Raw genomic sequence first — 14,758 nt, forward strand, 5'->3', positions numbered from 1 at the left:
GCAATCCAGAAAGAAACCTAAAAGAAAGAATATTTGGGCTACTGACCCAAGCCTTATATTACCCAGGGGCTGAGACTGTTCACAGCCCTTTAAACCTGGGTGTGATCCCTGTAGCATGCTCAAGTTGCCTGGCTAGGTAGTTACAATCAACATTTTTCAATCTCTTGAATTCAACATTAATTCCTTGTAGACGTAGTACATTTATTAAAGATGTTATAAATGTCCAATAGGTATAGAAAGGTGGTGGTTCTGATCTATACGTTGATATACAGAGTCCAAGCCCACGTTCAAAACCATAACAAATTATTGATTTTCTTGATTCGTAGGAGCGTCTGCGCGTCGAAGAAGCACGGCGGCGCCTCCAGAGCCTGGAGAGGCAGCACTTTGAGTTCAAGCAGAAGATCGAGACCTCGCCGCGGGAGGAGCAAGAGGAGCTCCTGTCCCTGGCCCGGAGAGACTCCATCCAGCTGGACTCGGAGAGGAAGAAGTTTGAGGATCTGGAGTTCAGGCAGCTGGAGATCGAGGCCAAGATAGAGGAGGAGAAGGAGATTCAGGAGAAGAGGCTGTCCCTGGAGGAAGACGAGGAGGAGGAGAAGATGAAGAACTCAAAGGTGAGAAAGGAGGATGACTTTAAAGCCCCACTGCACTACTTATAGCTACTTGTTTAACAATGTTAAATATGAGATGCTCTACCCTGCGTGTTATCAGTGTCTTTGATATGGTGTAATATTGAAGCCCTACAAATATTGCGCTTCAAAATGAACACGAAGTGCCTCAAAAAGAAAAAACCTTGAGTGGCCCGTTTTTACCATACTCATTCTCCCCAATAGACTGTAGTGTTATAAAAACTGTTAGGAACTGTTAAATTTCGAATTTCAATCACAAATTTCTGGATAATCAGTCAGGCGATCGGCTTGTAAAAGTCATGGGGTTCCTGACTGAACTAAAGGTTTATAATTATCATTGCAGCATGAGCTAAATCCAGGAGTTTGTTTCAGAATCTGAGACAAAGTTTCTAAAATCCCTTTGAACAGTTTGTCTGTTGCTTTAAAGATGGTTTTATATTCAAGTGAAACCCCCTTTCAACAGTATAGAAAGACCACCTGTCTGTAAAGCCCACTTCTTGTTTACCTTGAACAGGATTGCCATTGAAACATGTACTGAAGGCACTTTTAAATAAAACCCTGAGGCTGCTTATATCAAGACTGCTTTTCTTGTTTCTGTTGTGTGGTCTTTATAGACAGGTTTCTCTGTGCCATGACAATTTTTTTTGAAAAATATGAACTACTTGATTCAAATTTCATTTATATTCATTTATTTCTTTGTATTTGTATAGGGCCCCTCCTATTAAATAAGCTTTGCTTTCTACGGGGTCTTTACAATGGATTTCTTTGTTTGTTTTCATTATTAAATTGTATTTTTAATGGAAAAATAAATTGAAATTGACATTGAATCGATTTGAAATTAACTTTACATGCAGGTAGTTAATATCTGAACAAACTGAAAATGAGCAGTAGCATATAACCACACACAATTGCATGTATACTCAACAACATGCACAAGAACTTGATCCCACTTGCCTGACCCGCACTTGTACTTTAGTCCTGCTAAATTGAACACAGATGTGGTGCAGACAATAGAATGTCATGGTTTTTGGCAATCAGTTGAAAGAGGATGGTATAGGGAGACCAGCTGAGTGAGACATGACTGAATTTGTGCCAAAATAGATGAAAACACCCTTGCTGATTATTAACAAGTGTATTGAGATAGCTAGTCAGTTGTCTGACTTTAACCTTTCCAAATACTCAGTGTTAACCTTAAGATTGATTTGCAGTGGAAGCATTACAACAAGATGTATATGTATATAGTTTTGTTAGGAATGAAAAAGGAAGGAAAAAGTAAACAGTATATGAATAATTATCAATTAAGAGAGAGAGAGAGAGAGAGTGAGAGGAGAAAAAAAATAATATTAAAGTCATTGGTAACAATAGTTAAGTATGACTAATTGCCATCAAATTATAACGAAAGAAGATTTTTTTGGGGGGTACTGTGAGTTACTAAAGTGCCCTCTCTTGCTGACTCCTGTGTAGTTTGAAAAAAGGTATTCGAGTGAATCCACATTTTAGGTGTGTCCTTTGAGTAGGATTATAGTCAATTTGTATGTTGCATTGTTTTCATATCTCATGTAATTGTTTGTTTTATGTTTGGTTACCTCGGAGTTTGAGGTTCTATAAAAAATATCATTTAGGGGTTTGAAAAAAAAGAATTACATTTGCTTCTTTCGCATGATAATAACTCAAGTCTACTGGATAAGAGATAATAACTATGATGATATTGATTATGTGGAAATACATAAAGTGCCTCCAGGTTCTTGCACTTATTGCACTTTTTGTTCTACAAATCATCATCATCATCATCATCATCATCATCATCATTATCATCATCATCATCATCATCAAATTAAAATACTCAAATAATTCACTTCATATATAAAAGAAAGTTTGCAGTTAATATCTTAAACATGCATTTTTTAAAATAATGTTGATGTAAAAGGTTTCACGATTTAAAGGGCAACATGAAGATAAATAGATAGGGCTGAGAGCAACATCATAGTCACTTTCTATTTTTCTTTTTTTCTTTTCTATTTCAGGAGACAGTATATGACATCAACAAGCAGATGAATTACATCATCAGCGATGCCAAGAGACAAGCAGAGACCATCGAGAAGAAGAAAGTAGCGGCCATAGGTCACTTAGAAAAGGTAACATATCCAATCAAATTTTGTAAACATTTAAGTTCAAAATTCAATAATCAAAATCAAAATTCATTAATGTATATGTCATTCAAGAATAAGGGAAACTTTTGGAAGAAATATGTTTTCTGTATATGCAAGAAGAAACTTATATTTGTTGACGAAAATGAGGAAATATATAAGCATGTATATTTACATCATTAGTATTGTTAGTTGATTGAGTGTTTGGAGGCAGAGGAAGAAAGAGAAAGGAAGAAAGAAAAGAAGAAAGAAAGGCTTTAGTAGATGAAAAGTTGAAGGGAAAATAGTTTACAGGAATGTGACAACGTAAATTGCTAGTAATCAGTGAAATAATGCAAAGTAGGTTAAGATTGTATATATTTTCTATTCCTATTGTTCATATACTACTACTTTTTCTTGACTTATTTCTCCCTGTGAAGCTATCAATATTTTCATCCAATTTTCATCTCCATCTGTTCATCATTTTAGGAGAAGAAGATGTTACTAAGCATTGAGAAGCAGTACAACAACCTAGTCCTCTACTACTCAAGACACATCCTACCAAGCCAGAAAGACACTCCAGAAATGGTAAGACATCTTCGTCATCTTGAGGTTCAAGATTCAGAGTTTGGGGTGGATTAATTTTTAGTTGGTGAACCAAGGGGTGCTATAATCCATTATATTACCCATTATATTTCTTTTCATTTTGAATTGTTATCTATTCATTAAATAACTAGAGAGGCACTGAAACATCTGGGAAATGTTTCACAAAGACGAAGATCGATTTAAGTTGGACTTCTACTATGGCAGGCCATTCATGCCACTGTTTGCTCTCGATCACCATTGGTCTCTCAATTCTCGCTACCCTAAATAGGTACGAAAATCTCGAAATTCGCGAGACGAGGTAATTTTCACTCTCTCGGGTCGTCACTACAACTTCCGGTATAGAGTCCCATCCCGCTGGCGCTAGCGCCTGTGTTCGCCGTGCAGAGTTTTCACGCACGCTAAAATCGATGCCAATCAGTGTAATTTGTACAGATTATAATATGCAATGGAAAGCTTCGGGCAGAATTAGTGACTTTAGCACAAAAGGCCGTTAAACTCTACCGTGAAAGAGAGGGTTGTGATCACGAACGCCTGCACAGGAAGCTGTAATGTCGAAAAGCTATCCCATAATGCAATGCGCGTTTTCAGGATTTTCCCCGGATCTCGGCAGAATCGCTATTTGGGGTAGCGAGAATTATGATCTTTAGATAACATTTTTTCCTTCAGTAACGAACTATCAAAAAATGTAAATTCTGTAGATTTGTGATCACCTGGAGAAACCGATGGCAGGAATGGTTAGAGGAACTTGTGGCATGAATGGACTGCCATATTTCAAGTCCAACTCAAGTCGATCTTAGTCTTTGTGAAACACTCCTCAGATGTTTGAGCGCCTCTCTAAGTATTTCATAAATAGATAATAATAGATAAAAAAAGAAATATAATGGAACATTGGATGCATGGTTGAAAATTTGACTTCAACAAGTTTAAGAAATTGACTTCAGAGCAATAGTAGCCCAGAGACAGTTTGTCATACGATAATTTCGTAAATTTACAACTTAAATACTCAACCAAGGGCTCGACTTAAACAGGAACCTGGATACAGGAGTTCCCAAAATCTAAGTCCACACATGGGGCACATGCATACAAATGCTATAAAGTTAGATCTGGGCCCACGTCTTATGAAGAGTTGCGATTGATTCAAATCGATCACAACTTGAAATCAATCGCAACTCCTATATCAAGGTATAGACCAGAACCACCACCTTTCTATACCTATCTCGTAAAGTACACAATTGCGATTGACATTAATTTTCATCAATCGCAACTCTTTATAAAGTACAGGGTCCTAGACCCCCGTCAAAAAAAGATAGTGTGGAGCCCAGTCTTAACCCATTCCTTATGGACAGTGATTGGTTTGTGGACTAGGACCTTTGGAATCGGAGAACTTGGTAGTCAACGTATTAATCATCTATCGTATTCCTTCTTGATGTCTCACAGATGAAGATCAAAGACATGGCCGAGCGTCGCTTGAGACTGGCTCCGGAGCTCTCCCTGAGCGACGAGTACCTCGCCAGACGGAAGACCTCAGGAACTTTGACCCCTAACACAGGGGTCAAAGGCGAGGGAGGGTCACCATCGATGTCCCCAGCCTCTTCTAACAATGCTCTGAGCAGGGCGGGTACAACCATCTTGGATATTGAGAGGCATAGGAAGCTAACACTAGAGGAAACAGGTAAGGCTTTGCCAATTTGACAAAGAATTTTGTCTCTATCTGATAATGATCATGGATATTGTTTCCCCACATCTATTCTCCCACATCATTGGATACCAAATGAGTAGAATTTTAATTGTTGGTTACTGCATAGCATTTAAAATCGCTGCAGTCTCCGAAACACAAATATTCCTATAAGTGATACAGAAAATTTTGGGTTGGGGATAATCATATAATGTAATTGTTGATACTTCTACCAACTTTGAATTTTGTGGGCCAGCTTTCGTCCACTCCTGTGGACTTTCTCAAGCCAATATTGATCGGTCACACGTTTTCTCAGTGCTGCCTGGTGTCTTGCGTTCACTGGACCAAAGATAGGTGACAATAGGTATCCAGAGTCCCTGTTTTGTGTAGGATTAATCCTCTTAACAACTCTTTCACCTTTCTTGACCAGAAGTTGCTTTCAAAGTAGGGCACCCTCCCATCCAATGTTATGTCCTGTGTTGAGGGCGTGTTCAGCTAAAGCTGAATGGGATGGGATGGCTCTTTTGTGTTCTTTTAAACGCTCATTGAGAGTCCTGCTAGTTTTCCCAACATAAAAATTGTTACAATCTGTGCAAGTAATGCCTGTCCTTTTCCTCTCTTGAAACTTAGCAGTTCCCAGGAGGGCAGGTACTTCATTATTTTAGGTGCATATAATTTCAATTGATCCAACAATTCACAGAAATTTTCTTTCAATCTTGATATGCCCATGTAGTTTAGCATGTTGTTTGTTACTTCACTATGTATTCATTATTTTCTTTTTTCTCCCTCAGGTGAGCAAGTGATCGAGAAGGAGAAATCTCGCCTGATGGAGATGCGCAAGAAAGCCGCAGACGAGGTCAAACTCCAGTGGGAGGAGCAACGCAAGCAACGAGAGCTCCTCAGATCCCCGACCTCCACCACCTCCTCCTCCTCGTCGCCCCACAACTCCATCAGCTCCCCCACGCACCTCGGCTCCCCCTCCCACCTCCCCTACCGTCTGGAGTCCCCCTCCTCGCTGGGGTACAGTGACTGCACCAGCGTGTCGAGCTTCGAGAGCATCGAGGGGCATTTGGACTTCGGGGGCCGGTCGGGACACAGTACTCCTTCGCGGACGTTCAGTGGGAGGTAGGAAGGCAATCCTTGATTTGATTCTATTCGATGATTTGATTTTAGTTTGTATTGAATTGTTTGAATTGATTCAATTTATTTATTCAATTCAATTTCAATATGTCTTTGAAAGGCACCAAAGGGTTACAGGAATAAAAATGTCCACTTTAGGAAGTTGGTCTTTCTTGACAGGTTCTATGACCCATATCTGCTAGAGGGATCACTATTGACAGGTGAATTTCATGTTGTTTTTACTACTGTGGCAGCTTTTACTGTAATTTGATTTAAATTTGAATTGAATTATTTGATGAAATTTGTTTTAAAAGTTTTTGAAACGTCTTTTATACATGGTACATGTATTAAAGATGTTATAAATGTCCAATAGGTGTAGTAAAGTGGTGGTGGTATTTGGTTAAATTTCAAATTCATGCAAAATATGAATTTCAAAACACTTTCCATCATTATGGTAATGCATATACTGCCGTGTTTTTCAAGAGTCATCCTATAGTACGGTGTGTTGTATATGATCAATCAGGCCCCAATTAAAATTGCATCCCGTCTACTAGTTTGGACAGGGGGGATTAAACCTCCCTGCAAGGTCACTGACAGGTGGTAATCTCATCAAATCAGCTCTCAACTGACATATGAAAAAGGGGATCATGGGGGACCAACAGGCACCGATTAGGCATTGTTTGTTATATAGAGGGCGCAAGTAGTGCAGTGGGGCTTTAACCCATCAATCATTGAATTCTCTCTCACCCCTAGACTAGATACAAGAATCATTCTGGTCCCCAAAGCAATGTGTTATTTAAACTTGATCAGCAGTCCAAGAGTTGAGTTGTTAGGGAATCTGATATTTTACTTAACCCATAAAGTATCAAATTCTCTTTTCCCCCCAAGGCTTACTATATTAACCGCCCTGATCCCACTGGCAATGCCTTAACTTTTCGCTCGCTTTGGTAGAAAAATGTTAGAAACATTGGAATACCACAATCAACTTGTGTCACATATGAAATGTACACAGAACATGTACTGCAAACAGTGTCGCAGTCTGGATTCAATCAAAAGTCAACTAATAGTTAACTTGATGTAAATAGTACAGAGTTGCATTCTTAAAAAATTCAAAGACAGTGCGTGTATTTCGCATATTGGCTACTGAATTCTCTTGTTAACTTAGGCTTACTTAAAAAAAAGCTCCACCCAGTCCCCGAACAGTTAACTGAGCCTTCCCGTCTTGAGACGACAAGATGGCTCAGTGATGGAGCAATAGTCTCATAACCGGGAAGTCCCAGGTTCAACACCAAGACGATGCGCTATAGTGCCCTTTGGTAAGGCATTAATCCTCATTACCAAGTCCCTCGGAAAGGACTTGTCCATCCCCTGGTTGCTTACTTATGAGCATACACATGATTTCTTAGCGGTCGGGTAAAACGACCCACCGTCAAATCAAAATTAAATATGTGTAGTTGAGTTGTAATGGAAGCAGAGACAAGACTTGATCCATCGACGGGATGGACTCATTCTCCTCGGCTTAAAGACAGGAACCACTCAGTTTGAATAGACAATGATTAACTTCATGAGCAGTGCAGAGTAAAGTTCTTAAAGCTCATCTGTACTAGTTTATAGGAGGGATTAGACCACACTGCCAGGTCACTGACAGGTGGTTAGCTCATCAACTTGGCTCTCAATTAACATAAGAAAAAGAGGATCATAGGGGACCAATGGTCACCGATTAGGCATGGTTTTCTATATAGAGGGAGCAAGTAGCTACAAGTAGTACAGTGTGGCTTTAAGGAATCAAAGACAGTCTTTTGGGGGTCACCCATTGATTTCTGAACTCTCCCATTCCCGAAGGTATGATGTACCGGCTCACCCAGTCCCCGTACACAATTGGTTAAAAAATATGTCCTTGGTAAATAACTGTACAGAGCGGATAGGCTAATCCCCCCTGTAAGGCCACCCTATTAATCCTCTTCCCCTTCCCCTTTCCTCTTTGCCTTAATCCCATTACAGACGAGTAGCCCAATAGGTATTAATGATGTCCTTGAACTAGTGGATGATCACAATGCATGGTTCCGATTTTACTCGGTGTGGGATGCACGTAGGAAACTGGAAATTAGCGGCGCATGGCTGGCTAGCTGACAGGGTTACTTGCACGAGCCATGTCATCTTTAGCCCCATTTGTAAACATAAATTCTAAAACATCAAGAGCAAATAGGTTTTGATAGCCAAAAATGTTTGACCAGTGAAAAGAATAGGGAATGTTTTTAGCCTGATTCATAAATTAAGATACTGCATTTTTTATTGTTCTTTAATTTGCAATACCAGTATTCATATTCCTTGACCACTTCCAAAAAGACATTTTTTTTTTTGGGGGGGGGGGTATTTTGTATGGCTGGGCTACTCCCTGTTCATAAGCATGGATACTGCAAAATTTATTATTTTAGAAATTTACTTTTCCTTGATTTCCTTCCCAGATATGATTTTTTTTTTTCCAAATATATCTGAATGATGATGACTGCTGTGCCACCGAAGCTGAAATCCAAGATTCCATTTACTGATTGTGCATATCCAGATTCTTTTAGGCCAACAGTTTTTTGTTTACATGTACGCTACATGTTTAAAGCGAGCGAGAATACACAGTCATGAATGGCCAGACATTAAAATACCCAGTCACGACTAATAAACCATCTAGTTGTGATGTCTTCCTTCCCAGACAGTTGAGTCACATCTGTGGAGTGTGGATGCTGTGCCTTGTCTCTGTTGTGAGCCAGAAGGGCAGTAACACATATTTCTTTATAGAGTCAATGCCTCTCTCGCTGTCAGCAGACGATTGTTAATTCCATTTGGGGGCTTAGGCCGTGGCGTACCTGGGGGGGGGGGGGGGGGGGCATAGGGGCACACTTCTTCCCTAAAAGATTTTTTTTTTTAATTAATTTTTTTTTTTCTCTTTCTTTGTGCTGTGCTCCCTTCGAGTCCAAGGCCCTAAAAGGCACCTAAAAAGAATATCTTTGAGTGGCTTGTTAAAAATTATTCAGAATTGTAGACCACCGCTTTGGTTGTACATACATGTAGTCCTTGATCTGCATCTAGTTCAGGGGATTGTTCTGAGGGCAGACTGTTTCCCCTGCCCGTTCCTAGATGTTGCCTGTTGTTTCCGTCGTGTTAGGACGTTTGTCAGTCTGCTCCGGTCGTGATTGCTTATGATCCCTGGTTGCGTATAGGATTACGACCGTGTCTGCACGATATGTGGATCACTTCCTAGTACATAGATCATTTCCCTCGGTTCTCTTTCATAACTTTGCTCTCTGTCTGCCTGTTTGTTTTCTGGCTCTCTGTGTTCCTCTCTTTTCTCCTATCTCTCTGTCTCTCTCTCTCTCTCTTTCTCTCTATCTCCTGTCTCATTTTTTTTTCTCTCTCCCTCTCATTCTATCACTTTCTGTGTCTGACTCTGTTATGCAAATCTCTCTAACTTTCTCCCCCCCCCCTCTCTCTCTTCTCTTTCTCTTTCTCTTTCTCTTCTCTTTCTCTTTCTCTTTCTCTTTCTCTTTCTCTTTCTCTTTCTCTCTGTCTCTCTCTCTCTCCTCTCTTTTTTTTTTTATCTCTCTATGTGTTTTTCTCTGTTCCTTCTCTCTTCGGTATATAGGTAATTTTATCCTACTTCCACTCCCTCTTCTCCTGTCTTTGACTTTGTGTAACTTTTAATAGCTTAACATTCCCACCTAATATTCTTTCCATCTCTCCATCACTTCGTCCCACCCTCCCTCTTTCTCTTTTTTATTCTGAATAGTGCAGTATATAACTTTCCTTCCTCTTTTTCCCAATTCGTCTATGTTGTTACATATCGTAGGTCTTGAACTTTTGCCCGTTTTTGTACCTTTTCATCTTTCCTACGCCCTTGTGTTTACTCTGGCAGGTCTGTCTGAATCATACTCTTTTTTCCTTTCTCCCCTCCCCTTTCCTCGCCCTCCTTCTCTCTCTCTTTCCCTCTCCCTCTCTTTTTTTCTTCTCTCTCTCTCTCTCTCTTTGCTATCCCACTCTCCCTCTCTTTGCCTCTCTCTCCTATCACTGTCTTGTTTGGTCTTTCTCTGTCTGACTCTTTTGTCTTTCTTTCTCTCTTTCTTCATCTGTCGCTTTACCTCCCATGTGTACAGTATTCAAAACCAAATGCCACTCATTCTACAATTCTACAGGGCATTTTTCTATCCTCTCCCCCCCCCCCCTCTCTCTCTCTCTCTCTCTCTTACTATAGTCATCATGTGGTGCTCTCTCTCTCTCTCTTCCTCTCTTTCTCTTTCTCTCTCTCTCTCTCTGTATCTCTACCTCTCCCCTCCCATTCTCTCTCTCTCTCTCCCTCTCTCTTCCTCTCCTCTCCTCTCCTCTCCTCTCCTCTCCTCTCCTCTCCTCTCCCTTCCCTCTCTTCATGCCCCGATCTCTCTCTACCTATCACCATATTCTCTCGCGTCCCTCCGTGTGTAAAAGGTGTCAGTCTCCGATGTCGGCGAATGACAGCACCTTATCCCCTTCCTGTCAGTGACATTTCACCAAAAGGAAATTAAAGCATCCACTTTTTTACCCCCCCCCCCCTCCCCCCTTTCTCGCTCATATTACCCAGACTACTAACACTGCCTGGCCCGCTATCAAACTCATACCCCTTCATTTTCGGCTCGCGCAGTTCATAATATGACTCAAAACACGCTGTTAACTCGCTGCTAAGCTAGTCGGAGACTTAATTCATTTGGAGCTTTTATTTCTGGGAATATATACTCTTGTTTGTTGTGAGCTGCGACAACATTTTTTGGCAACATGAACCGGAGCATTTTGTAAGTAGGAATGTTGTTGATATGTTGTGTCAATGTCATGTTCGTGTACATGCATTGAATGCCCTTGTTATTTGTAGCTTGCTGAGTATAAATAGACTTATACCTACTGTCTTAGTCACCACCTGTCTTTAGTGGTAATCCATATTGGCTCCCTCTAGAACAAAATGTGTGTTGAAGAACCAGTCTAGAAAGGCAACCTGTCTGTAGTGGTCATCCATATTGCCGTCCTCTAGAACAAAATGTGTGTTGAAGAACCAGTCTAGAAAGGCAACCTGTCTGTAGTGGTCATCCATATTGCCGTCCTCTAGAAGGAAATCTGTGTTGAAGAACCAGTCTAGAAAGGCAACCTGTCTGTAGTGGTCATCCATATTGCCGTCCTCTAGAACAAAACATTTTTTGAAGAACCTGTCTTAACCTGTCTACAGTGACCACATTTTGAGTTTCCCTTGGATGGCCTTATTAGACAGGTTTGACTGTACTTCCAAATATGTAGTATGAGGTTTTTAAGATACAATCTGTTGTCTCCTTATGTAGTATTTTTAGTTCTGCGCTGCTCTTTTTCTTTCTTTTTTGTTGCACAGTGCTACTGAAAAGCATTGTATTGTGCAATTGTACCAATAGTTCATTGCAGTGTTATTGTTACAGGATCGAATTTCACTTTCAGGACCCTTAGACTGAAGGACTCATTCTCCCAAACTTCAGCTTCACGCGAATGTTGAGGTTGTAACCATACTTCACAGAACTAAAGAAAACTATTTCTTTCAAGTACTTCTGAGCAGTACTTGTGGTGCTTTTTCAGGCCATTTGTATTAACCACCAATGCCATTCTGCTGACCAAAAATTGGAACTTAAAGGGGCAAATGCTTTCCTGATTCGTAACAGTTATTGCTGTCTCACCTGCTAAATTTTTTAATTGATTGTAAATTTTCTCAGCTTCCACTGTATTCCAGTTTTGAGAACATACATACCCATAGAAAAAAGGAGAGGGTTAAGCTACCGATGATGAAGAAAATGAGCAATGCAATGTGACTTTCATATACCAAGTGTTGCATATTACTTTTAAGCTCATTGTAACTCTTCTTTCTTCTCCTTCTCTCTTTCTTGAAGTTTTGTGAACATATAAAGAGAGAGGGATCAGCTACTAATGATGGCGAAAATTCAGCCATAATATGTGACTCGTACCAAAGCAGTGCATTTTACTTTTTACTTCATTGTAACTCTTCTTTCCTCTCCTTCTCACAAAAACAGCCAAAATATAAGTCTTGTACCACCACTGCATATTATTTTTAACACTGATTGTAATCCCTCTCTTCTCTTTTCTTTTCTTTTTCCAGCTTTGTGAATATGTCGAGGGAGGAGAGGGATAAGCTACTCATAATGGAGAAAGCTCTCAGGGACGCCCAGGTGGAGAAGATGGCGTTACTGGAGCAACAGGTAGGAATGAATTTTATCCCCAACCTTTCTATAAAGGCCACTCAGTTGACAGGTGGCCTTTTTAAACAGGTTCTTAAAGCCCATGGAGCAAATAATTGCCCCTCTCCAGGGACATTTATTGATAACCCGATAATTATACCTCCCCCCCCCCCCCCACCCCTGCACACAAACCTGTCTATAAAAGCCACTCAAGGAAAATAGAAGTGGCTCATTTTTGACAGAAGGTCTTTCTAAACAGGTTCTAAAAGCACTGTGAACAAATGATTGCTCTTTGCAGGGACATATATATTAATAACCCTATAATTATGCCTTGTCCCCACCATCCAAAAGAAATATGAACGAACGTCTTATTAATGGAGTGCTCAAATGCAATGTGTTCAAGCCGGTAGATGAACGGGAGGTTTCTTATTCATAGGGAAAAGGGAGAGGAGAATAACGAGTCATACATCTTATGATTGAAGGGGGCTCCTTTAATCCATGGATTATATGTGCTTAAGCCTGTCAATAACTGGCAAGAAGTGAATCACCATTAAATATTATGCCAAACAAATCGCATTGTTAGCCCCCCCCCCCCCCCCTCCACAAAAAAGGGAATATGATTAGACAAATGAGGTAAACAAAATATGATGATAACAAAACAATAAATATTAATATGTTTATTTATAAAATTATATATGAATAAATAAACAAACAAAAATAAATACATGTTGATTGATAGATGAATAGGTAGAATAGGTATGTGTAGGTAGATAGGTAGATAATCAAATAAATAAATTGGAATGATTATCTTTTATTGTCACTTTAAAGCCCCACTGTACTACTTGTAGCTACTTGCTCCCTCTATATAGAAAACAAAGCGTAATCGGTGACCTTTTTTTTTTCTTATGTTAATTGAGAGCTGAGTTGATGAGATAACCACCTGTCAGTGACCAGCCTGTGTGGTCTAATCCCTCCTGGCCAAACTAGTACAGATGGCCTTTAAATGTTTAGCTAGGTCCTTTAAAGAATTCATTCTAATTTCACTTCCCTACCTTTGTTTGTGATGATGTCACAATGCACATTTAAAATAAAAGAAATCTAATCTTAGGTTCTATATTTATCCAGCTAATCAGAGTTCCAAAATTAGAAAAGCAACAGATCAGAAAATGTATTTTCGGCATGCAACGACAGCCTTTGTCCTTTGTAGTCAACTGAGTGTTTTTTATATTTTAAGCACTTTAAAGGCAGGAAATTTTTCTGACGCTACTTCAGATTTACATAGTCTGCCATCTACTGCTCACAGTGTCTTGATTTGTTGACAGCAATCTCCCACAATGCATCACCAACTGCATAACATATGCGTGAGGATGCTTGGGTACAGGACGCGGAAATCGCTCTGCGTACGCTTTTACCAAAAGTTGGCGCAATTGAAAATCATACATTACAGCAGTGGTAGCGATGTCAGTAAAATACCCTACCTTTAAAGAGCTTTATACTGAATGACGGTCTTTTTAATGGGGTTTATTGACATGGGAGTGCTATGTTCAAGGGATGATATCGAATGACACAATACAGCTTTGTGCAGGTATCAATGCGAGAGCGCTATGTTCAGCCCTTTAAATTCGTCACTGGCAGGTCATGTGAAGTTCAATCACATGATCGACACATAATTGCAGCCACTGTTCTTTTTTGGGGGTGCCTTTTTTTCATCATTGGTACTATGTTGAAAATTGTCTATAAGGACCACTCAAAGGGAGACAAGAAAAGCAGTCTTCGTGGGCAGGTGGTTTTTATAGACAGGTTGCTTTGATGTGTCAATAGGAAATAATTGTCAAGGGAGATAAAAAATATGTGGTCTTTCGAGACAGGTGGTCTGCCTATACAGGTGGTTGCTAAAGGGGGTATGAATGCAAGAAGGGTGCTAATGGATGCCCAGAAAATTGATGTAAACTTCTAGAATAATCGCATTTCAAAATATTTATCACTCCTTTACTTCATCTACATTTACAACTCATTTAAATTGTCATTCAATTTGTAAGGGAGATTCTTACTTCAGCAATCAAAAGAACATTTTAAGATTTGAGAAAGATGACAATTATGTGTTTTCCACCCTTCTGCCGGGTAAAGCAACAAAACAAAACTAACAAAAGAATTGGAATGGTAGTAACACCATTTATTGTTTATTTTACAGGAGAGATTAAAACAAGTCGAAGAGAAAGCATTACAAGAGGAGATCATTAGGAGAGAGGAGCTGGAGAAGAAGCTGAAGGAGGAAACCAACATGAGGGAAGAGCTTGTCGAGGAACAAGTCAAGCTGAGAGAGAAGGCACGCAATGTACAGGTGAGCCATTACTTTCAGTAAACCTACCCCCTCCTCATCTC

The 14,758-nt window shown here is 39.9% G+C and overlaps 1 protein-coding gene across 6 annotated transcripts in view; it reads left to right on the forward strand.

Annotated features, from left to right (window-relative positions):
• LOC577428 (pleckstrin homology-like domain family B member 1) overlaps positions 1-14,758 on the forward strand; it is a 77,846-nt gene that overhangs the window by 59,538 nt on the left and 3,550 nt on the right. For all 6 annotated transcript variants that reach the window (XM_003729333.3, XM_011680454.2, XM_011680461.2 and 3 more), the window contains 7 exons: positions 327-611; positions 2,651-2,761; positions 3,242-3,340; positions 4,796-5,030; positions 5,825-6,158; positions 12,298-12,397; positions 14,568-14,717. In XM_003729333.3, coding sequence (XP_003729381.2) covers positions 327-611; positions 2,651-2,761; positions 3,242-3,340; positions 4,796-5,030; positions 5,825-6,158; positions 12,298-12,397; positions 14,568-14,717 — 1,314 coding nt within the window. The remainder of the gene's footprint in view (positions 1-326; positions 612-2,650; positions 2,762-3,241; positions 3,341-4,795; positions 5,031-5,824; positions 6,159-12,297; positions 12,398-14,567; positions 14,718-14,758) is intronic.

The sequence above is a fragment of the Strongylocentrotus purpuratus genome, unplaced genomic scaffold (genome assembly GCF_000002235.5).
Source record: "Strongylocentrotus purpuratus isolate Spur 01 unplaced genomic scaffold, Spur_5.0 spur5_scaffold_1, whole genome shotgun sequence".
Classification (NCBI taxonomy): domain Eukaryota; kingdom Metazoa; phylum Echinodermata; class Echinoidea; order Camarodonta; family Strongylocentrotidae; genus Strongylocentrotus; species Strongylocentrotus purpuratus.